The sequence below is a fragment of the Triplophysa rosa genome, linkage group LG1 (genome assembly GCF_024868665.1).
Source record: "Triplophysa rosa linkage group LG1, Trosa_1v2, whole genome shotgun sequence".
Lineage (NCBI taxonomy): Eukaryota > Metazoa > Chordata > Actinopteri > Cypriniformes > Nemacheilidae > Triplophysa > Triplophysa rosa.
Window position 1 is genome coordinate 33189918 of NC_079890.1, and position 24996 is coordinate 33214913.

At 38.8% G+C, this 24996-nt stretch overlaps 2 protein-coding genes across 2 annotated transcripts in view; one reads left to right on the plus strand and one right to left on the minus strand.

Annotated features, from left to right (window-relative positions):
• The window catches only part of ipo7 (importin 7), a 25097-nt gene extending 22354 nt beyond the window's left edge, over positions 1-2743 (plus strand). The window contains exons 21-25 of the mRNA XM_057330122.1: positions 555-775; positions 866-1074; positions 1174-1380; positions 1463-1579; positions 1705-2743. Of these exons, the coding sequence (XP_057186105.1) occupies positions 555-775; positions 866-1074; positions 1174-1380; positions 1463-1579; positions 1705-1802 (852 nt within the window). The 3' untranslated portion in view covers positions 1803-2743. The remainder of the gene's footprint in view (positions 1-554; positions 776-865; positions 1075-1173; positions 1381-1462; positions 1580-1704) is intronic.
• Positions 2185-24186, minus strand: pkd1l2a (polycystic kidney disease 1 like 2a). Its single transcript, XM_057326973.1, has 41 exons — positions 23874-24186; positions 22241-22399; positions 21915-22106; positions 21594-21704; positions 20775-20922; positions 20463-20689; positions 19794-20201; positions 19615-19706; positions 19235-19337; positions 18458-18638; positions 18259-18367; positions 18042-18174; positions 17380-17607; positions 17145-17290; positions 15968-16147; positions 15754-15891; positions 15529-15684; positions 15322-15446; positions 14639-14759; positions 14271-14402; positions 13434-13659; positions 13159-13349; positions 12849-13079; positions 12656-12757; positions 12389-12567; positions 11581-11727; positions 11295-11494; positions 10676-10926; positions 10288-10501; positions 9321-9769; positions 9152-9248; positions 8926-9066; positions 8674-8859; positions 8263-8590; positions 8043-8176; positions 7829-7956; positions 7588-7748; positions 6726-6936; positions 6155-6256; positions 5925-6056; positions 2185-5840 (listed from the first exon to the last, which is right to left on the minus strand). The coding sequence occupies exons 1-41, from the start codon at positions 24184-24186 to the stop codon at positions 5715-5717; spliced, it is 7338 nt and encodes a 2445-aa protein (XP_057182956.1). The 3' UTR covers positions 2185-5714.
• Between the last annotated feature and the right edge of the window lie 810 nt (positions 24187-24996).

Below are 24996 nucleotides of genomic sequence, written 5' to 3' on the forward strand. Positions count from 1 at the left end.
AGTTAAACCAGTTAGATTTTCGTAGGCTAAATATGTTGATTTCGTCGACTAAAACTAAAATCATGGGGATGACTAAAATAAGACTAAAACTAAATTGCATTTTAGTCAAAAGACTATGACTAAAACTAAATCAAAATTTGCTGTCAAAATCGACACTGATCTTAATTCTAATTTCATGTTAAATTGCGCATTTTTTCAGTGACAAACCTGCAGTACAGAAGGTTCAGTTAAGCCTTAAAATGAAAAAATTCTTTAAGTTGAATGTGCAACAAAAAGTTACTGAAATTGTTAATATTTTGAAAAAAAAAAACGTTATATGAATTTTGTTCAAAATATCGTCATGTGTATCGTATCGTGAACCCAGCACCGAGATATGTACCGTATTGTGAGCTAATTGTGTCGTTACACCATTGGTAGGTTTTAAAAATGGCATGTCAATGACAAATAATTGTGTTCAATCCAATTTTGTTTTAACCTTCTGTAGCTATTTATTATTTGATTTGGTGACTAAGATCTCCACACTTTACAAACTTGTATTACTTTCATACCTGCAGGTGGTGCCCTTGTTTGTAACGACTGCTCTGGAGCGTTTGACCCGCGAGGTGAAGACCAGCGAGCTGAGGACCATGTGTCTGCAGGTGGCCATCGGCGCGCTCTATTACAGCCCTGCACTGCTCCTCAACACGCTGGAGAACCTGCGCTTCCCCAACAACACTGAGCCGATAACTAACCACTTCATGTCGCAGTGGCTCAAAGATATCGACTGCTTCCTCGGGTACACATACCCTTTCCTCTGCCGCATGCTCTTATGAACATCTTTCATCCGTTCTGTATGAAATGCAGATTGTTGCGTTTGATGTTGCAGGCTCCATGATCGTAAGATGTGCGTGTTGGGACTGTGCGCTCTCATGGACCTAGAACAGCGGCCACAAGCTGTCAATCAAGTAGCAGGTCAACTTGTCCCCGCTGCCATCCTCCTATTTAACGGCCTGAAGAGAGCCTACGCCTGCAGGGCCGAGCATGAGAATGACGAAGAGGACGATGATGAACACGGAGGGGAGGAAGAGGATAACAGTAAATTAGCTTTGGCTCTTTTGACTTAGATTTTTTTGGAAACTGGTTATGATGATGAGGATTTTTTTCTCTGTTCTGATTTTGTGATTGTTTGTGCAGCCGAGTTGGGCAGCGATGAAGATGATATCGATGAAGAAGGCCAGGAATATCTTGAAATGCTGGCTAAACAAGCAGGAGAGGATGGCGACGATGAAGACTGGGAGGAAGATGACGCAGAGGAGACGGCTCTTGAGGGCTACACGACCACAGTGGACGATGAAGACAACCTCGTTGACGAATACCAGATCTTCAAAGTCATATTTCAGAGTGAGTTTTGCTTAAAACGTGTTTAAAACAAAAGATGTAAAAGAATGTTGAGCTGATTTGGATCCAACCCTCTTCTCTGCAGATATCCAGGCCCGTGACCCAGCGTGGTACCAGGTGCTCACACAATGTCTCGATGAGGAACAAAGAAAACAACTTCAGGATATTGCAACACTTGCAGATCAACGACGAGCAGCACACGGTGAGGCCGAAATATTGCATATCCTTGTGTGGGATTGCTAAAAACTTAGCTAGTTTACAATCATGCAAAACAACAAAGTATCTGGCTTCTTTCAAATCATGCCATTCGTTTCCGATTGTTTCTAGAATCAAAGATGATCGAGAAGCACGGAGGATACAAGTTCACGGTTCCAGTGGTGCCGAGCAATTTCAACTTCGGCGGCAGCGCCCCAGGAATGAACTGAGTGCTTCTTCCCCTTCCCCTTTCTAACCGTGACTGACTGTAGTGAATGGAAACGCGTGTGTTGCTCCCTGACGTAGTGGTTCTACTCTCTCACTCTTCAATCCGACTATCAAATTGAACAGCACCAGAAGACGTGGGAAGGCAACCAAACGCAACCGATGCCTGGGAAAACAAACCGAGAACTCGAACGCTAAGCAAGTGGGGGGAAAATACGGCTCTGAACTATGTCGTCTTATGGGATCCAACAATAAGAGGGAAACCGTAACAGCGGCTCCCAGTCACATACTACGGGGGCTAAGGAATGGAAAATTGAGACTTATCGTCAAATCATTGTCACTGTACGGGCTGAAAGGCCTTTCAAGGTTATACCTCTGGCAGTAGTGTGTCAACGTTTTTCTTCATTGACAAAAAAATAATCAGATCTCATGATATTGTACATACTAGCCCAGGCCACTTGATTTTTAAGTTGCCTGGTCAGACAGCCAGAGGCGTTTGTAAGGTGTCAACATGTGTATTCAAATGTAGCATATTGGATACTTGTCATAGCACTATGTGATGCCTGATCTCTGTAAATTAATGACTAGCACTTTCATATTGTTCAGGTCTCTTAGCCTTCTGTATCAGACTGCAAATTTTTTTAACTCAGTTGAAAACTATTTAAGAATTTGGAACCTTGTTACCCGAGCGGTGACGTCTATAAGGGTTGGTGTTGAGAGGGCTTCAGTTATAGTGTGTGTGGCAATCGATTGCTTATTGTAATGATTGTTTTAGGCTCCAAAAGAAAATGCACTTGGTGTTCGATTTGGATAAAGACATTGTAACAAGCACTGAAGTCATTTAAATAATTCGTTGGAGCATGAATACAGGCAGTCTCAAGCATTTGGTTGATGAATGGATGAACCACCAGTATACACAACATTAAAAACAATGGCTTTAAATCTTTTTTGTGCTTGTATCACCTTGTCTGAACATTATTTTTAGGCAATTCCATTGTCGGGGCCAACAACTCTATCAATAGTTTCGCAATCTCACGTAAGCAGCGATTATTTGGTCAAATTATTGTGTATATTGTAAGATAAAGTAAACATTTTTGTCATAGTACGTAAAGCTGCAATTCATTACTTTTTTGTAAAAATAAATATCAGCAGGCTACATAAAATAAGTGTTGCAAACGTTTCCATATCTTACAGCAATTCAAAACCGTAAACTTAATTTAACTAAGGCCTACAGTATATGTCTAGTTAATTTACCGGGAAACTGCCCCAGGTTTAATACGTTGAGATGGTGGGTCTGGGTTTGCAAGGAATGTAAGTGTGACGTCATTTGACTTACACCTACTTAAAGAAGTGTCTAATGTAACCTGCAACTTTTTTTTAAAACAGATGGCGATAGAGAGGAAATTTACCGATTGTAGCTGTAAGTTTTCACTGAGGCATATGTGTCAAACGTATTAGGCCTGCGGTCGAGACAACTCGGATATTCCCATCTCCGACTTTGTAATAACGTTTGGAAAAGCGCTCCAAGTTGGACACTTGACCTCTGAACTCGGGGCACGGCACTGAATTCAGTGAAATTAGCGCGGGGCCAGTTTATATGTAATGTAAAAACATACTGTCAAGTATTTCGCAACACAAAATAGGAAACAAATGTCTTTCCGTAAGTTTTGTGGTAAGTTCTTTTTTGTGGCGTGACAGGTGACGTGAGTGACTGGTACACTATGAGGTCGGAAACTCACAGTCCCACTTCAAACCTCGTATCGGACGCGGCATTAAAAAAAATCCTGTTTTATTTGGATATTACGTTATCTGGGTTACAAGCAGTGGTGTATTCCGGGCAGTGTGTTCACTGTTTCCACAGATTTATAAAGATCTATATTAGCGATTCCCACTTGTTCTCCTGCTTAAGCCCCGATTAACATTTCGCTTCGGAAAACGCGAGGCGCGCCGCTTTCTCTCTTCGAATGACCCGCGGTGCGCGCGCGGCACTCCGAAAAGTTGAACTATTTCCACCTTAATGCAGCGCCGACGCGCCTAGAAAAATGCGCACAAATAGGGGCGACGCGGTGCGCGCTCTTTTTTTCAGGCGCCGCATCGAGATGAAAATAGTTTAACTTTTCAGAATGCCGCGATTCACATTTCGCGTCTAAAACCTAGAAAAACGGCAGCGTCACACCGCATGCGCATCGCGACCGACATTTAAAATAACGAACTTGCCGCGTAATGTGAATCGGGCTATAGCAGAGCGGCTCGCATTTTCGCCCCTAACGTCTCCAAGCTGCTTTTGTGGTTGCGTTCCCTTTAACTGTATCGGGTTCACAATTCGTTCATACAATTGGTGCATTTCTTAAGAAAATACACAATATGTCTTGCGACCCCGCCTCCGACAACCACGTCAAGCGATGCGCTTGACGCATCTTCAGTGTTGGTAACGCGCCATCGAGGAGTTCTTCCTGTCAGTGACTGAAAGAGTTCCGCTGAAGCCGTCAGGTAATATCGATAAAACTGCTCACTTTTAGTCAAAGCTGGTTTAAAGGGAGCTCACCGGCAGTGGCTACTCTCTGTTCCGGGCCTCCGGCTTGAGATAGATTGACACTGAATTTACGGGTTCTCTTGCGCTGCTTTAGCTCTTCATGATATTGCAGTGCATCGCGAATCTTTGATATCTGTCGCAACTTTTAATACTAGCTTTCTTTAAATGGCACCCGATTAAATGAGAAAAAGCACTTCCATAGCCCTACTGTTTAAAATCACACAAGTCAGAATCCTTACATTTTTCTCTGTATCCTCATTCCCTTTACAGTCGTTTTAAATCTCCTCGTTACGTTTATTCTACATTTAAAATAATGTAGTCTGTTTTTTACCACAACGTTTACTTAATACATTAATATCTTCCCCTTCAATTACAAGTATTGACACAGAGATGGGAGTGATGACAAAGTTACATCTGTATTCTGTAAAATTTTGCGTATGTTTTTAGGTAATCTTGTATATGTGATGTGTTAAAAAGATGTGATGCTTTGTAAAAATATTGTATTGTGGTCAACAGTACTGGCATAGACCTATTTTTCCAACCTTTTCCCACAACTTATTTTTTTCCAATTCTATAACTTCATATTAAAAGCATAAGTGCAAAATGATGCATTTAACTGATATAATTGTCATATGTCACTAGAAAAACGAACAAACACACTGACCCGTCTTTTGGCCATTTGAGGTCGGGGTTATGGTTGTATAGTATAGTACACCACTTTTTTTGTTAGGACTACACCACAGGTTACAAGGTGTATGTTCTCAAATTCAGGTACTTGTTACTGTGTAGCAAAGGATGCAACCTTGCGTAAATTAAATTAGGTGACTGGTTTAGGTAGGCTACTTGAGACTGAGATCTGACAAACGCTCATAGAGAAATTAGAAATGCTCGAGGTTACGAATTGAGTTAAATGCCATGGTTGGACTGGTAGGTCCTGCATTAGGAAGACTTAGTGATGTGTATAGCAGTAATGTTTTTGTGCTTCAGGGCTTGACATTACCTATGGTGCTCATCCTTGTCAATACTTGTACACAATTGGTTATCAATTAAAACCAATAAACTATCTGAATAATTTTACAGTAGGCCTATATGACAGTGTTCTGCAATCACTGTTTGTGTTCTTTCACAAATCAAGCATAAATGTGTAGATGGAACGCAATGTTGTAGAAAGACATAAAAACATTCAGACAATGTTGTATATTTCATGCTTAATATTTGTATTTTTAGCATTGACCAGCACTTCTAATATTAAATTGCCTCTATGCATTAGCAAGCCTTATAAACTGCAGTTATGTACAAAAACAATTAAAAGCATACAATGACCAAGAGGCATTTAAGAAAGCTTGCATTGACTGTCACATGGTTACAGAGACGAGCATCATTTTTATGATATAACCGAAGCTTTGGTCAAGGCATCATCATTGTCGATTTGCTTTTTCTTGCATTTGATTCCAAAAAGACTGTAGATCTTCATCAGCATCAGGTCTACAATTTCCTCTTCTTCAGAGGGCTGGGATAAGATGCACACGGCAATGAATTTACAAGGGAGAATTACCTAGAACTGTTCTGGATTTCATGATCAAGTGACACTCACTGTGGGGTGAAGCTGCTCTTCGCTGAACGCCACCAAGATGACAGATATGAAGAGATTCAGAACTACAAACGTCATGAAGATAATGCAGGATCCGATCAGGAAAGCACCCAGAATTGGATTGTAATCCAAAACCTAAAGGAGTGAAATGAAACATGTACAATGAGTTCTGAAACATACTGTGTGGGTTTTATTTTCAGTGAGTCATATTCAATATATGGCCTTCCTTATACCTCATCATAGTTGAAGATCCCCAGCTGTAGGCGTATAATGGTTTGGCCAGCCTGTAGCAGTGATCTGTACGAGTAGAGCCTCCATCCGTAGATTAAATCACACTAATGGGGTACAAAATTTTAATGCTTAACATCTAAAGGTCTTTCATTAAACAATGGACGATTTTAAAGTCTGAAATCGTCTTCCATATTATATAGTATGCAACCATCAGTATGTAAAATGAGTAGTATGCACTCTAAAAATTGCTGTTTTTTCAACCCATGTTTAAAATCAAATTTTTTTTGTCTGAACCGTAGGTTGCAAATAACCCAGCATTTTTTTAGTGCCTGAAACCTCAGTATGTGAGAAATACTTGAATGGTTTACTGCTTTTGCCAAGATTGCCCATTATGCATTGAATGGGCACTTTTTTATCCGAGGAGGCCATGAAGAAGTACACACCGTCACAGTATTTCAGATGCAGGGTTAGTCTTAGTGCTGTTAGTTTCTAGTAGGTGTTGTTTTTACTAGTCACGGTTGCAACTGTAACGGGTGGCAAATCTCAGGACCGAAATTGTGACAGACTACTCACAGCAATGGAATAGGCCAGAAACATGATGGTCATGACTACAATGAAGCCGGAGATATCGGCCCATGCCCGTTGCAGTGTGGAGGTGATCATGTGGAGTTTGGGGTTGAGTCTGAGCAAATGCCACAGCTTGATGGTTGCGAGCAGAACCAAGAAGGCTATCAGATAGCCCAACACAGCATCTGCTGCGGCGGTCTCTGAAAAACTCACAAACCTGGAGATGAAGAAAAACAACAGCGTTGATCACCGACAGTGTTTAGTCTGGATGCTGCATAAAAATACATAGTGACCTTATTTTTATTTACAATACAAGATAACTGGACATGACTTACTGTGTTATACAATGTAACAATACACGTAGCTCACAGTCCAACACAATATACAATTACGGGTTAAATTAATAAACACTGAATTGTTCTGTAATTGAAAAATAAAACTGAATAAAAAATGAACTATAAGCTAAAGCCTAAGAAAGAACTTCTTAAAGCAAAAATGAAACAATATTATGTTAAATGTGGCTGCTGTCCTTCTGAAATCATGTATCTCCATATCTTGTGATTTTCCTATTTTTTGTCTTAAATCATTATCATTTGTAAGCCTTTATGTTTGTCACTGGGTTTTGCAAATATCTAACCAAAAGTTATAGTCAACTTTTACTTGTCAATTTAAGTATTTAGTCATTTTTAAAAGTACAGTGTTTTTTCCATTTCCTGAAAAACAGCAAATTTGGACAAGTTTTGGAAAGGACAGCGACGATATCTTACATTTTTTGTATCATGAAATGTTGCATTGAAATGTTGTTATACTCCTAATATGTGTATACTATTCAGTATGCAGTGACCCCAAGTTAAAAACGTCTACTCACAAGTCTTTGTTATTTTGGTAGTACTCAATGTCCCGGTTACCCAATATCGTCCTCTTGACAAAAACGGACAATGCACTCCAACTTAAAATAATGATGGCCAACTCTAAAAGATTCCACTTGCTTCTGAAAAACGCCCATTTCTGCTGTCTCATAAGTTTTCCCTGTTATAAAAACATCATATAGTGGTTGACATCAAACAGCATGTCTTTATTTCATTGTTCCTGCACAAACTAAAGCTAACCTGCACAAACATGTAGTAAAGGATGAAGAGGAAATAGATGGCCTCCGATGCCATTATAAACACATGAAAGCCACCCGTAGACTGGTAGAGATGGACACTCTGTACCTCACTTCGATCTTGGAACGCACCTGCGAGACCAACAAGTGTATCAGAAACGGCTAAACTTCAAGCAAACGTAAAAAAACATAACAGAACATTGCTGAAGACGCCTCACCCACTCCTGTGGTTTCGAACATGAGAGTCACAATGCAGAAGAGGTTTACATTTGCGTTGTATACGGTGAACTCCACAAACACGGCCCGCGTATACACGTCCAGCCAAGAGTTGTTATAAAGATACTGAAGGAGTCTGTGGGACAACACAGGAATGGAAAGCTCTGATGATATTGGTATAGTGACCACTTTGCACGTCATAACAGAATAAAGATGCAATACCTGCTTGCGTTCTGCTGATCAGAGCCCAGGTCCACCACAAATCCTCCACCCTTATAAAGGGCCACGCTCCCCCAAACTGGGTTTGATCTGAGTTTGGCTTGACTTTGATAACGCCAAGGTTTGAAAAGAGTCTTTGAATCATTCACATTCCACTGGATCCAGCCTGGAGCGTAGGAGCCCATGTCCTCTGAATCCCAAGAATATGGCCCGTTGCAGTCAACACCGGAGTGCTGCATCGGCTTAGCAGTCTTACAAGAGTCTTTCCTCACCCTGACCTGACGGAGACGAGCGTTGCCAACAAGTTTTGAGTTTCCATCCGTAATGAAGCCTGAGGATGTAGAGGAAAGTCACTAAGGTCTAGTGGTCTGATAAACAAGTTGTTTTTATCTGAAGGACACAATTGAAGTATACCTGGATATTGGCCAAACAGATTATTCAGTAAGGATGTTTTCACCCAGTTGAATATATCTTTCTGCTCCATACTCTCTGAAATGCCATTGCTGAAGCTCTGCCGAATGTGCTGAGTGAGATAGTACGCGTTTGGATCTCGCTGACCGTACGCCACCAAGAGGAGCATCCACAGGAAGCCGACATAAACTGAAACGAGAGAAGTTGTGAACACAAGTAGATTGAAAGTGAGATGAATACTTTTGTTTCTCTTACTTAGAATTTCTCTGATGAGAGCGAAAACTTTCTGTTCTTTGATCATGTTGTTTCTCATCTTTTCGATGTCAGTGGGTGGAGGAGGCTGATAGAAACTACATGTACTGTTTCTCCGGGCTATTCTGACTGCATCAGGATCATCTGTAGGCAGAATCCAGTTACAATTCCATTTAGTAATTTCTCCTGAGTTATGCAAGAGCAACGTCTGAGCAATTTTCCCCGTCACCTGTGCTGGGCAAAGCTCCATCAATGGCAATGTCTCCATACTCTTCTTGGTCAACATTTTTGAGGACCAAAGCAAAAAAGACAGCAAATCCAAGTACCTAAAGAATTCATATATTTATATACATAAGAAAACAATATAATGAATGTACTCTTTTTATTCTGGCTCTTACTTTTAAAGGCTGCGTGATGAAGAGGCTTTCAAAGAAAGACACCACCATAGAAACGAGCCAGCCGATGGATCGCTCCTTCCCATAGGTCAGGCCATACATCATAGTGAAATACGCTGAAACGCCGCTGGTGGCCGCCACGAGAAACCAACCCACAAACACAAACCACCAGGGCAAGCCTTTCTGACAGCACTTTTTGTTGTCTGCACCGCTGCCCTCTGTTGGGCTGGAGCTGCGAGTGTGCTGACCACCGGAACAGGAGACGTGAGGTTCAAGTAAGTTCTTCATGCCCTGCACCTGCAATACAGCCCGGCTGTAGCTGTCCGGCTTAGAGAAAGATGAAGGCCTGAGCAGTCTCAATTCTCTCTCCACATTTTGTAGTTGTTTGTAGAGATATTGGTTGTAGATGATGCATTTTTCACTTCGCTCGGGGCTCTCACAAAAACTGGTCTCTGTGATAGAAGTAAAACAATGTTTTACAAGTATACATATCTATATGAAATGTAAATCCATAAATACACTGTAGAGATTTTTGCACAGTACGCTATAAAATTACAGTTAAGTGTTGAGATATACATTATTGGTAAAATGTTTAGGGTCACTTACTTATTCCTTATGAAAAGGGTTTTTCCACATTTTACAATAATATTAGACTCACTAAAACTAAGGAATAATAAAAATGTAACTATGGCAATTATGTTGTTTCTTAAACAATACAAAATCAATCCAAACCATATTATATTTAGAATCTTCAATGTAGTCACCCTTCGCCTATAGAATTTGGAGAAATGTTTTCTTAGCATTTTATTATCCAGCGTCTAATGCTTTTTAAAAAATAAATCAAGTTTCCATGTTTTCTGACCACTTATTGGCAGCTCTTTATTTATTATTCGGACTTACATGTCAGAAACATTTTTTTGTGATATTTTTTATATTTCATATTATTGCTGTTGACAGTTCATGCACTCACCTTGCAGATTTACATATCTCAGAGAAACAGCAAGCGTTTGCTCCTTTTTAGAAGAGTCGGTGTAAAACTCATTACCGACTCGATTGTGTTGACGTATTGTCTCTTCAACCAGTGACAATAGAGTGTTGATATCTGTTTTACCAGGGTCCACTTCTATCTTTGGAACGGGTCTTCTCATGACCTTATGGAGGGACTGTGCGATCCGTTTAATGTCCTGAAGAAATATTAAAGCATTATTAAGTCTATGACATCACATGCCCTCTCCCCAAAATTCAATCAAAAGACGTCAAGAAGACACTTTTGAGATGTGTTTTTAAGTGCATTTTGCCTTACCCGACTACTTGCTATCAGATCACGTGCAAATAAGGCGTTCTAGAGTATAACTTGCCTTTATTACAGTGTCTGGAGTGATCTCCTTGTGATTATTGTCTGGAGAGGGTGGCTGATTCGGAGACACACGTCCAGTTTTACCCTGCTTTGTCGGATCTATCTTTGACTGTTGCTTCGAAGGCAGTTCTGTCGTTCGCTCTCTTGAACGAGCGTTTCTGAAGATGCTCACGATGAGGAGGTTGATGGGAAACATGATGATTGAACTCTGGATGCCAATCATGACCTGCTGCCAGGTGAACTCAATCTGACCTACAGACCACACGAAGACGTAAATCACATAACAACAGACGTAAACATGTTTTAAATCAAGCTAAGATTAAAGGAGAAGTGCATAAATATATAAATCAAGTGGTAATACTGTATATAATATGTTTGATTTATAATACATAAATAGGAATGTATAAATGTGTTTAATAAATAAATAAAGTGCCATAAGAGATTTAATGGAATTCAAATGAATAATATATTAATATATATCATTACTCAAATACACATTATTTACTCTTTAAGTGAATGTCCCCTCGTCATGTGTTGCATTGCTCTGTTTGCATAGCAATGGACATTCTGAAAGCTTTGCAGTCTTTTCTTTAATAAAGCATGAGATGCATTTGTCATACCCAGATCCATGGTCTGCTCGGAGGGGTCTGTTGGGATGCCCCAGAACATGATACTGGTCAACATTGTACAGAGCAGCAGTGAGAAACAGCAGGAGACACGCTGCACTCTGGTGAAGTTACTGCTCGGTGGACGACTGATCACGGAGAACCAGATGTGACCATCACGGAAGTCTTTTGCGGTCTTCATGAAGAACAGATTGCTGTGATAAATGAAGCTGAAGTAAGAACACGGTACCACATTAAAAAATAACATCCAATTCATTTATATTGCTGACAGCTGACACACCTGAACCTTTTCAAGTCCATCTCTGTCGCTACAGGAAACACTTTATCCAGCGTGCCCTCTCCCATGTCAATAGCCAACCACGAGTTGCACAGAAAGTGCCACTTCTGTCCAGTCTCCAGGTCCTGTACCATGACCTTATTCACATACCTGTCATGATAACATTTACATAAAACAGGGAATTAAAACTGTATAACTAAAGGAAATCTTACAAAAAATACCTTCGTAACTGAATGACATCTCGGAATCACAAGAAAAATGTACTGTCACGTTACAGAAATGTATTACTTGCGCTAAATATCACATTTGTTTCTGTGACCAACATAGCCATTCGTAACTGTATTACGATTATTTTGTATGACTTCATAAGATCTCATTCGTACATTTTAGTGCGATTTAGTGTGATTGTAGAAAAATCTATACAAATTCAGTTATGTATTTTGAATAAGCTTTTATAAAGTTTTCTTGTAAATTTTCAATCATTTGATTTTTCAGCAAATTTGAGGATTTTTTTTATTTTTAAATAAAATGTTATTTTAGGTTAACTTCAGTTTTTATTCTTCACTCATTTTAGTGCTTTAACATTGTTAAACGTAAACTTCAGATTATTCCTAAAGCAATTTACTTTAAGTTTTCTAAATAATATTTAGGCATATATTTGATTTGATTTTAATTACAGACATGTTTTAATAATTCTAGTTTGCGATAATAATCCTGCCCCTGACCGGTGTTTCTCATCCAAAGGTTTTGGAACAATGGGGTGTGTCTAAAGCATGTTTATCGAAAGGTGATTTATTCCGATTTATTTTACCAAGCAGGATAATCCCCTGAGTTGTCGTGCCACAGTCTGATGCTCTGAAGTTCTCCCAGTGAGTACGGTGTGGTCAACAAGAACATATCCAGCCCTCCTCTTTCAAACACTGGCTTATCAGGATCAGTCAAATGATGAGCTTCGCTTTCACCTTCTGCACCCTGCAGAATCACTGTCACCTGAACCGACGTTACGGAAGAGTTAACTCTCAACAACACCATAACATTGGTAGAAATACTACTACAGCTGAAGCTGTATGACATCAACCTGAGAGGAAGTGGAGGCTCCACGGCGATGCCCCGTGTTGATGCTTAACAGGTAACGATATTCAGCCAAGGGGTCATTGTCTTCAAGTACTGTGACTTTCACCTGTTCACAAAGCAGAGTTAATGTTTTTGCATCAGACATATATTTTATGGCAGTGAGAAGTATTTATGGTTTATGTTTCTAAAAGCAAAACCTTCACAACATCCTCAATGTCCTTCCTCCGTGCCCACACCACGACAACCAGGTACACCAGAAAGATGGCTCCGACGAAACACACCACCACTGGGTTGTTTACAAAGTTGGCAAAGAGTTCAGCCGTGCGAGACACATCGACCACGTTGGGCATGACGAAGAATGAGCTTCCAAAAAATGTCAGATGGGTGCACAGGCACTGAGTAATCGATGCTGTAGTACGAGGACCAACCTGAACCAAAGGCAAGGTCGGGAAGTCGGGAATGGTCATTTATGTGTATAAATATACACAGTATATATATTGTTCTTACCCTACAGCCATCACGACTCCAGTTGCCGTTCATCTCATCCCAGTACAAACATTGAGCAGCAATGGTTGTGACGAAAACTGAGGCTTTTGTGAAATTCACCCCTGCGTCAACTACAGGCCTCACTAGTAGGTAGTAAACACCCACTTCTATGGGCATTTCCGTAGGGTTAATCACCCACGTGTACCTCTCCTCTGTATCACACAGGAGAAAACATCAGAACTATGCTTGCTTTTCAAGAGAATTATAAGATCATTTCTTATTGGTTTCTTAATTACCTTCAGATTTCCCATCTCGAGGCAGCTGAGTCTGAGCATCATAATTCGTGTCGTTTGGGTAATCCTGAAAACCCAGGAGCAGGTGCAGAGATGTGTCCTCTGAAGGTTCAAACCTCAAAACCAGAGATATATTCGGTGTGGTCACATTGATGACCACAGTGCTGTAGTTTCCCAGATCTAGAAGAGTTTGGTTAACATTCTCCATCTCTGTTCTTGGTAAAAGAATCTAAGAATAGAAGATGCATTATAGTCATAGATGACAAAAGTCTCTATTGTGTGAATTCAGCCTATCAGGTTATTTCACACGTGATCACAGGTTTCTGTGATGCTTAAAGGAAAAGTTAATCTCAAATCAAAATTGTGTTATTTTTTACTCACCCACATGACGTTCAACATGTTTTAAGACCTCCCGGCGTCTTCGGAACACAAATAAAGACGTTTAGGTGACATCCGAGAGATTTCCAGGCCTCCTCATAGACATCACGGTTATAGTTGTTGTCGAGGTCCAGAAAAGTACTAAAGACATCTTTAAATTGGTCCATCCGCTTATAGTGGCTCAACTGAATTTCTTTGCAGCGACGAGAATGCTTTATGTGCGAAAAACAAACCAAAATAACGACTTTAATCAATATATTATCCTCTGTCATGTCAGTCTATGGTGCGCTTTCACGAGAGAACTTCAATGAGGAGGCCTGGAAATCTCTCGGATGTCACCTAAACGTCTTTATTTGTGTTCCCAAGACGCCGGGAGGTCTTAAAACATGTTGAACGTCATGTGGGTGAGTAAAAAATAACACAATTTTGAGATGAACTTTTCCTTTAAATAAACTCTCATACCTCAATCTCCTCAGTGAGGTTTGCCACCGGAATCACAGAACCGTTCTTTTTCGTAAGAGAGAGAGACCCCACGGATCCACTGATCTGCTCGCTCTCACACCAGGAGAACGGATTTATCTTATAACTCGTCATCTGTGACAGGTCAAAAACAACTTAAATACAAACGTTCAAAAACAAACGTTTTTCAAAAAGTTCAAAACCTCACAGTCAGGTAAAAAAACAAATCAGAACAACATGAAGGTCAATGCCAAGTTTAGTAAACGTCTGGTCTGGGGTTTAAGTGATGATTATGGGAGTCAACAAGTTTGACTTAAAGCAGGTATATAAGCAAAACGTTTACAGGAAGAAAGGAAGATCACGCATCTCACCCGAACATCTACCGGTTCTTCTGCAGATAGAACATTAGCACCTAGAGATGGGAGCATAAAACTGGCGGAGTTTCTGTTCTCAATGTTAAAAGATTGTTTCTGAAGTCCATCTACGGACAATCTGAAAGAACACAACACAATGAGTCGTTCGGTTAAGTTCTTACAGAAACACAACTGCAACTCAATGACCTCTTAAAATTAAAACTTGACATCTGTTATTTAGTTAAAGGGAAAAATTCGGTCATGATTTATTCACAGTCAGGTCCTTCCAAACCTATATGACTTTCTTTCATCTGTTAAACACAAACACAAGATATTTTGAAAAAGAAGAGAGATGTCTCAATGCTTTTATGTCCATACAATGAAAGTCAATGAAGATCAATGTTGTTTGGTTACCAACGTTCTTCAAAATATCTTCGTTTGTGTTCTGCAGACAAAAGAATGTCATACAGGTTTGGAATAACACGAGGGTGAGTAAATTATGACAGAATTTTTTTATTTTGTGGGTAAACTATCTCATCATCTGACAATAGCAATCTTACTTTTTTAACCCCCTCCACTCTTACTACCTGTCATAGAAACCCCTTTTGATAATACAATAAATTGTATTTATTGTATTATCGAACCCATAAAACTGGTTAACAAACAACATTTCATTTACTACACACATTGAATTGAATTACCTGTTGACATATAAACCCATCACTGAAGTGCTCAGAATGGTGGGCTCCTGGTTGACCTCTTTCCCAGCCAGCAAGGCACTCTGAACATTGCCCACCGTGTTCAATAAATGACCGGAGATCTCACTCTGTAACGGTGAATTAAGACAAAATGTGTAACTGACAGAAAGCTTTTAACCATTACTTGAATCAATAAGAATTGGGAAATACCTGCTCATCTCTGCTGGAAAAAACTTTAAGGATGTTACTGACACCATCAATAATCGGCGTGGCGGCTTGTAGCACCTGCTCAGAGAATTCCTCAGCAGAATGGCTCAGATAGACCAGAGACTGACTGAGGTTTGTTAGAACCGAACTAGCCTGTAACTACAAGGAGAGATGAGTTAGAAGAGGCTGTGCTACCCTGTCAAATCATTTGGATTTGTTGAGAGATACCTGAGCAGTGTCTGTTAACTCGTCTCCTTGTGTTGTGAGGCCTACGACAGCATCAGCACTCATCTGAACCTCTGCTGGGTTCTTGGGGGGTTCCATGCTTATGGCAACACTCATGCTTTGCAACATTTGTTGTCTCAGCTTTTGTCAAAATAGACTTGTTGAGTTATTCTGGGGTAGAGCGAGTTAGAATACAGCATGTAAAACATATTCTCACCTCTTTTTTGAAACTTTTATCTTGTTGGACAGGCAACGCATCGTTCAGTCTGTTCGATACAGACGTGAACATTTGTGCCAGCGCTGCACCTGTGAGTCGACCCTGCTGCTGCAGCTGAGATACCTGGCTGGAAACAAGCACCTGAAGATCTTCAATAGTGGGCTTAACAGTATTATTCACCTGCAATATAATGCAAATATTACATAAATAATTCACAATTTCTATATACTTAACTGTTTATGTTGTTGTGCTAAATACATTTTAAAACTATTTTTTTTAAATCCTCCCTAAGGCTTTTAAATCTGTGAGATGCTAGAATGTTGTGTTTTCTGTTTTATTTGTTTGTTTGTTTTTTTGTATATTAACAAATTCTATGCTGCATCAAAAATTGCCCTTTGGGCTTATAATAAACTTTGAACCTTGAACCTCACTGATGATGGTTTCATAAAGTCTATGGTGGTTATTGAAATAATTAAACGTCATGTTACATTTTGTGTAGAGTAAATACCATGTTCATTATCAAAGAAAAGGCCATAATAAACATTTTTGTTTTTTATTTTGTATCTGTTATTTTTTGTATATGAATTTTTATGTATTAGTTATATTTAATATAATTAATCTAGAATTTTAAAGGGGATGACCATATGATAAACACATGTTTATATGTATTTTGTATTTTACATTTGCATGTATTTTTAGGCATTAGTCATATTTCATAAAAAACATATTTTATGTATTTCTAATGTTATCGTTATTTACTGTATATTTAATATAATTAGATATAATATATCTATCTAAACTTTACAGTGAATAACCATATAAAAAACACATATAAATATTTTATATTTTACATATACGTATTTAACATATATATATGTATTTTTATGTATTAGTTATATTAATCAAGCTACATTTTAAAGTAGATGGCCATATAATTAAGACATTTATATGTATTTTATATCATTTACATTTTGTATATAATTTTCTATGTATTATTTATATTTAATATAAATCAAATAAAAGTAGAAATCTAGCTTTAGGGTGGATGGCCATATAATAAACATTTTATATGAGTATGTATTTTTATGTATTATTTAAATTGAATATAAAAATGTGTTTGAAAGGATACTAATAAACAAATTTACATTAATAAACAAAAACAAACTTGACTACAAACCCATGTAGTTACAGTAGAGTTGACAGCAACACCTGCAGCATTTGTAACAGTGATTTCCACTGTCAGGATGTAGTTATTACGTTCATCCCCTAGAGGAAGATAAAGCGACTCTACCGCATGCTCGACACCACAGTAGAAAAAGTTTCCTGCAACACCAGGTCAAAGTACACGGGTTAATCTTTATCCACCCTTTAAACAAGCAAGTTGACCTAACCTCTGCGGAGTGAAATATCACCTCGGTCTGTTTTAAAGCAGTATGTACAGGGCCCAGCTTCACAGAAAGATGGATCCACAGGACAGGTGATATTAAAGGGTGAGAGAACATCACCCATTACAGGGCTAATGGTACAAGAGGGCGGATTTAAGATGGATGGAGTCTGTGGAAGAGAATCCGTCTCACTAATGGATGTACTGGTAACTGGAACAATGTATTTAGCAGATCCAGATAAGTTGTCTTTGACAGCTGAGAAGCAGAGAACATTTTGATTTTTTTATAAGATGAGACTATTAATTGCAGCGAAAAAATGGAAAAAAAGGTCAAAACTGTCCAGCAGTAGCCCCAAAAAGTATATTTAAGCCACATTTAAATGTACTGTATTCAAATGAACAAATATGATTGTATTGCTAAAACAACACAAAATGAAAGTGCATTTTTTCTTTCAAAACTTCACAAATAAAGGCTTGTTAGGCTAAATTAGTAAATAGCAGATAATGTTAAAAATTAAGACAAAACGTATTTGGACAAAGCATCATTTATTTCATTTATTACATCAGTTTTGGTAGATACTTCTCATGTCTTCTAATGCAGTGAAGTCTCACATTTTAAGTGTGAAAGTTACATTGTCCAAATACATTAAAATGTGGTGGGAGGGACTAAGGGACTAAAGCCATTCTTACCATAAACCACCACTGTGATATCATGGTTTGCTTTCTGCAGAACTTCGCTGTCTATAGTTAGAGAGGTAACATCCTCTGCCTGCTTTATCAACGGTCTTTGCACTGCCTCTGAGTGACAGTCCCTTAGCAAACCCTGCATTAAATAAATGTTTGAATCAGTTGGGCATTTGAACATGAACATATGCCCAAAACATAAACACACCATAAAAACACTTACAGTAAAATCCTCTGTGCTCTCAAAGTACCACACAACCTTTTGACAGTCTTCACATTCCACCTGCAGTGTAACAGCGTCTGCAATATTGACTGGATTGCAGTCGGAGCAGCTATAGAAACATGACACACATGTAGCATATAGGATACTTACATAAACTATCCACAAATCTAAGTGTACACTTTGAATATTGTAGTCTTACTTTATATGTAGCTGTATATCGTTCCCAGGAACGACGGTGATGCATCTAGTTGCACTTTGTTGGTAACCATTTGATTTGGTAAATACAGTATATAGTGAGAAACTGTAGACAGGTGGCAGACATGATTCAGGTATCTCATATGTGCTGCCTTTCACTTCAGTGGTACAGGGACAAGTCTCGTCTATAAAGCAGAGAGACAAAAAAACATGTTGATATGTGCTCATAAAAGAACAAAAACTCTCATATTGTTCCAAAGTATGTTATTTTTCTGTGAAACAAAAACTGTTGAGTTAGAAAAACTGCATGTGCATCAGGGACTGGGCTTCAAAACAATTGTTAGTAGGATAGTTTTCCACAGAAAAGGTTTAGTTTTGTGTGAACCTTATGGGGGATGTTAAAGACAATGCAAAATATGCAATCAAAACTCCGACTGTAATTTTTCTGTGCATGTCATCCTTTTTTAAATCACGTGCTCTCCAAATCTTTACTCAACAACATTAACCTCCCCCTCCAAACCACATCTCTTCATAAGTATCTCTGGGCACATGGGCGGGACTACAGTACATTGACTGTCCAATGGTTAGGCAGTTCTAAATTACAACCATTTAATCGATTCCCAAAGGACAAAATGAAGCCCAGGTCTATATTTTTTTCTCACTCCAGAAGCTGTTTCACTAGGTTATACATAACAACAGTGTAGAAAACAACTTCTCAAAAGCCTCAAACAAAAATAATATTGTACAAACTAAAATTTGTTCTAAAGGTGGTGATACTTACTACATGTCCAGATAGTGTTTTCATCATCGAATCCATTCACATATAACTTCACACTACTAGAGCCAATGACTGGAACCTCTGGATCAGCAATGATCTTCAGATTCTTGGATGGAAGAGAGATTTTTTTTCAAATATATTTCAGTATTTTTAAGACTGTTCCCCAATTGCACTTTGCTAAAAAAAACTAAAACGCCACTATTATTGTTGATAGTCGATTTATGGAAATGCCTTGCGCTGTTTCAGTTGCTGATCATTAAAATATATGAGCAAAAAATGAATCAATAACAGTCAATTATAACAAAAAGATTGTAAAAAAGATATCTTGCGGTCAGGACTTTTTAAAAGCCGTAGTTACACACGTCTCCATCACACACGTTTACCGTTTCATTGTGGCAATAAACTGTTACGTTTCCAGCATCTGTTTCCATAACCGAGAAGTTATTTGCTGCTCTGATCGCAACATTGAATGCGCCTACGTGAAATAAAAAAAAACAAGGGTTAGGATTGACTCAGAGAGGCTGAAACGCACAATATCTGTACCAATCTATAGTGGCAGCACCTGGTACTGTGTTTGAGATACGGAAAGTCTGTGGACCTCCGTATTGCATCTCATGCTTCTCTGAAAAGGTGGGATTGGTTCCAGACACCAGGAAATGCAGCAGCACTGGAGCACCCCGAGCCAGAGAAACGTTGACATGCAGGTCATAAGCCGGACACTTTTCAGGCTTGAATTCCACTTCTGCCCAGAGATCCTCCACCGGCTCCATCAAGCACACATTCAGGCTGGCGGATCGATCTGTGCGCGTGACCTCATTGAGAGCCGCTATGGTGAGCTGGTGGCAGCCTGGTCCCATCTGGAGCTGGACTTCTGGAGATAAGCTTATGTTGTGACGCAAAAGCCCATTGAGAGCAGAAGAGGAATTCAGCTTCGTGTGTCCATGTTGAATTTTGTAGGTGACGTTTGTTCCTGGGGGAGGTGGAAATATTTGAATGTGAATCTGTTTATTTTGTCTTTTTGTAAATCACACACACATGCAAAATCTCAAAACATTTTTATGTGATTGTGTTGTATATTTACATTTACATTTACGCAGACGCTTTTACCCAAAGCGACTTACATTGCGTTATACTATACAATTGTTTCTAAGTATCTGCAATCCCTGGGATCGAACCCATAACCACTGAGCTACAGGAAAGTATTTGCCAACAATAATAAAAAATATGGTACCTGCATCTAACTGCACTTCAATGTTCAGTGGGTTATTATAAAGCGCTCTGCAGTTTGAATGGTCTGTGGATTGATTCAGGCTGTAGCACCGCACGGTCCCAAACTCTCCAAGTGGTTCCTGGATAAGGATGCTCTTCTGGGCGGCCACGTGCCATTCACTGGTACTACACTCGACCGTGACCGTGTACAGTCCAGCACGGTTGTACTTATGGACCACATTCTCCATCCTAAAAGATTTTCAGTTTATCCTTCAAGTTATTCCATTACAGTGAACTGGTAATATATTTAGTGTTGCTTAGTAACATCACTTACTTATCTGGACTGTAATTCTCGATAACGTGCCCATCACCTGCGCTCAATGTGCACGTGAGGTTGCCTTGAAAGGGGTGTAACAGCCACTTCACTGTAATCGTGACGTTGTCAAAAACTGCTGCCAGTTTGCTCATCAACAGATGAAGAGCTGAAGAGTAAATGTTCAACATATCAACATCATTCTTAAAGGGATAGTTTACTCCAAAATAAAAAATCTGTCATCATTTATTCACCTGCATGTTATTTAAAACCTGCATGACTTTCATTCTTCGGTGAAACACAAAATAATATACAGTACAGTATTTTGAGAAATGTCTCAGTGGTCCTACAATGGAAGTCAATTGGGGCCAATGTCGGGACCAACATTCTTTAAAATATCTTCTTTGGTGTTCAACAGTAGTCATACAGGTTTTGGAATGGTATAAGAATGAGCAAATGATGAGAGATTTATTTTTAGGGGTGAACTACCTTTAATTCAACATTGTCAACATCCAGTACTAACATCAGCCCATATTCTATATTATTTCGGCACACAAAGAGTCTGTGTCATCTCAACCTGGTGTACAGATGTATGGAGGATTATGTAACCAGATAAGCGTTCATGCAGTGAGACACGTACTAGCGTCATAAATAAAGTGTTTCAAGGCCACAGTGTACTTGTAATACATGCAGTAAGAGACAAACTGTTATGTCAATATCAAATATGTTGCTTTATTATTCACCATTTAAACATTACTCTGTGTGTAAGGCCAATGTAACAGTAATGTGTCATTGATCCAAAGTAGAGTTTCGTCTGGGTGCAAACAAATGAGATCTGACCGTTTTTGCAATGATATTCCACTGACAAATAGCTTCCAAAAGTCGGACACGGCTCTCCAAAGGATGAGATATCAACAGCAGCCTGGCACACCTGCAGCCCGTGGCAGTTCCCTCGAGAGACAACAAGAAACTTTGATTACAAGTAATATATATTTTCATTGTACAACTTATACACCCCATCATACAACAAACGTAAAGAAAAAAACTATTATGTGGTGTATAGTGTTTTATATTGAAAATAAAAAGACATATACCACAGTTAACGTTAATAAATAAACGTTCAATCAACTTTCAGATGTTTCAGCTGAGCATTGGATGTACCTGAGACGGTATCTACAATGTCCACCCAGCTGCACTCCTCCTGCTGTGGAGATGCATGAGTCGGACTGCGACTGCTCCTGCAGTAATGCAGCGTTTTCCTGCCGTAGAAACTGTCGTCAATCTCTATCACTTGACCAGAGCCACATTGAAGTGTAGCGTTATGATCAGCGCAGGCTAATGAACGCCCAGACTCTGAAAGACATTTTTATTTTGAAGACATCACTAGTTAGTTAGTTCTGAGAGAAGGTCTACCATAATTTATTGGCAGTTCAATTATGATTTTCATTGTGGCTTTCTGGGGCCATTGTAAAGAAAGTGGGACCAACCAAATTCGCAGATAAAATAAAGCTCCTGGCTGCAGTTACTGGTGGTCTCCCACTGAAACCCAGAATCTCTCATAATGTATCCACAGCTTGCGTTCTGTGCAGGCTCTCTGAGCCAGCTGGAAAAACTGACATCCGAGCCATCCAGCCAGGATAAGAGAACTGAGAACGAAAAGCACCCGAAACAAAATCTTGAAATGTAACATGTAAGAAATTATTTGGAGTAGAAGGATTTCTTAAAACTGTTTTAAATGTAGTTATCAATAAACAGCATGAAATAAAGACCGCTCAAATTGGCAATGGATTAGGTGAAATCGTAGTCGAATTAATCGTATTTGATTTTTATTTATTTACTTGGTAATGTTACTTTGAGTGATATGTTACCTTGTCCTTAAATCCTTGCCAAAACAAGTTGTTGCAAGTTGTACTCTCGATTTTTTTTTCTACTCATCAGTATGACCCAACTAAGATGGTGAACCTCAACAGCGTGGCAAAAGTGATACGCTGTCCCTTAATGCCCACAACAGCCATAAAAACTGAGATGAATGTACAAAAGGGCCAAGGCAATATCTTGCCATTAATGTTTCTTTGTGTGATTATCAGGGTCTTTATAAACCTATAGAGATTGATGTCACTAACAGCTTGCTGTTCTTCAGAGATAACAAAAGACATGCAATGATGGTGATAATAGCATTCAGGTAAAAATAGTTTGTTTGCATGAAAAGCCGGCTGACAAGAGAGATAGGATTGAGCAGTCTGTGTGCTATCTGCCTATTGGGTTGAGGGAGTCATTCATTTGTAAGTCATTAATGACAAACTGGGCCCAAATTTACTTTGCCAACATGCAAATAATGTGTGTCATGATGAGAATGTTTGCCAAACATTTCCAAGCAGCTGTGAAACTGTATTTTGCTCTTAATTTCTTTAAGCAAATACATATATTTTACAGTATATACAATACATTTTGTATTATTATAATTGAGTTGTGTACTATTTTTATATTTTTATTTCATATGTATTAACTTTATTTATTGATTTATGTACAGTATATAAATATAGAGTTTATATATATATATATATATACTATATATATATATATAGACACACACACACACACACACACGTATATATATACATTTTAGCTGTCACTGAGTTACTTGCAGCACCAAAACCAGTACAACATAAGTCTTTGTCTCTCAAGGGAACTGCACTTGTCACAATGATGACTGTCATTATATTTTAACTATAATTTCTTTGTCATGACGTGATGTGAGGAATAATTAATGTACTGTATATGTATGTATAGTTTGTAACTGCTCGCATCATTTTTGTTCCTACAATGGTACAGTTCCTAATAACTAAAGGAGACTCAATAACAGTAATTGACACGCCAAAACCTATTTTTTGCAATCAGTGCTATTTGGATAAAAAAACAAGGAAAGTTTGCATAAGCAACTAGAATAGAATTAGATCAAGAGAAATTGATATTATAGATATATAATATTATTGTATAAAATTGTATTATATCAATTTGATATAATTATTTTATATTATAAGTTACAATCTATTCAAAAACGTCTTTTTAAAAAGCTTTTTGCAGAATTATATGAAGCCTTTCTGAACCAAAGCAATGTACCGTCTGTGGCCGCAGGATCCAAAGTGAGATTGACAGAAGAAGGCGCTAGTCCGATCCACCAGCTTTGTTCTGTCTGCAGGTGTTTCTGGAGAAATTGCTGGGTCTCGTCATTCTGGATGAAGGCCAGGTGCCCGCCGCCTCTCTCACACCAAGCTTGAGCGCTGAGAAAACTACGCTGCAGACCCACAAATTCATAGCAATAGCTCTCAAGAGCCTGCTGGTGTTCTGGGCAGGTAAGACCGTCTTCACCATTACTCCAGACTAAAGCGGCATGAAAAATCAGTGTAAGACACAGAACGTTGTGATAGTCCATCTTTACCCGTCACTTGTCATGAACTGAAGAGGCCCGATCCCTCTGTATTTAAAGACAACTGACATCCGTCCCCAAAACAACATTCCTGAGTTGCCAACAGACATGGTTACTTACCAACAACGGTTTGCTTGCACGACTGCTGGGCTTTTGTGTTGTTCTCTCAGATGCATTTAGACAAAAACATTTAGACAAAGCACCCCAATAAATTGTGAAAACAGCATCTTTACACAGAGCTATTGATGTCCACAGCCTGAGCGGATGGAGATAAGGCAAGTGCTGGAAAAAAAACCTCAACTCGAGATACATAACAGCTCTTTTCTGAAATGGGCCATTATCAGGAAACAGCACAATTTCAGCTCTGTATGTTGTCCATCTCTTATACTACTTATGTCCTATTGGGCAATTCAACTGTGCTGAAATAGTGGGATTATAACACCTAGTCCTATTAAGCGAATCTACTAAAATTGACAGGTAGCTGAATAGTTAGATGGTTTAACATCTAACAAACATGTGCCTTTGCATGCAGTATTATGTAAAAACATGAAACAACACCCACATCACAGATGGTTTAGCTTTCTATATTAGTCATATCATGCCTAATATGATACCCATACAATCCAATGAGTGCAATATATTTATACACTCCCTTACGAAAATTAACCATGTTTTTTTGTCGTACAAGTGTTGTTTTTTTGGTGCATTGATTACTTAGGGCAAAACCATGGTTTTACTACAGTAACCATCGTTTACTATGGTTTTTACAAAAAACATGGTTTTCAAAACCATTGTTATTTTGTGATAACCATTGTT

What these genes read in the sequence shown, in the direction of transcription:
- pkd1l2a (XM_057326973.1), bottom strand. Translation starts at nt 24,186, where the DNA reads ATGGACTATCACAACGTTCTGTGTCTTACACTGATTTTTCATGCCGCT. An exon ending in TCGAGATGGGAAATCTGAAG is followed by an intron (nt 13,350 to 13,433) that starts GTAATTAAGAAA and finishes TGTGTGATACAG; the next exon opens with AGGAGAGGTACACGTGGGTG. An exon ending in AAGAGCAGCTTCACCCCACA is followed by an intron (nt 5,841 to 5,924) that starts GTGAGTGTCACT and finishes ATCTTATCCCAG; the next exon opens with CCCTCTGAAGAAGAGGAAAT.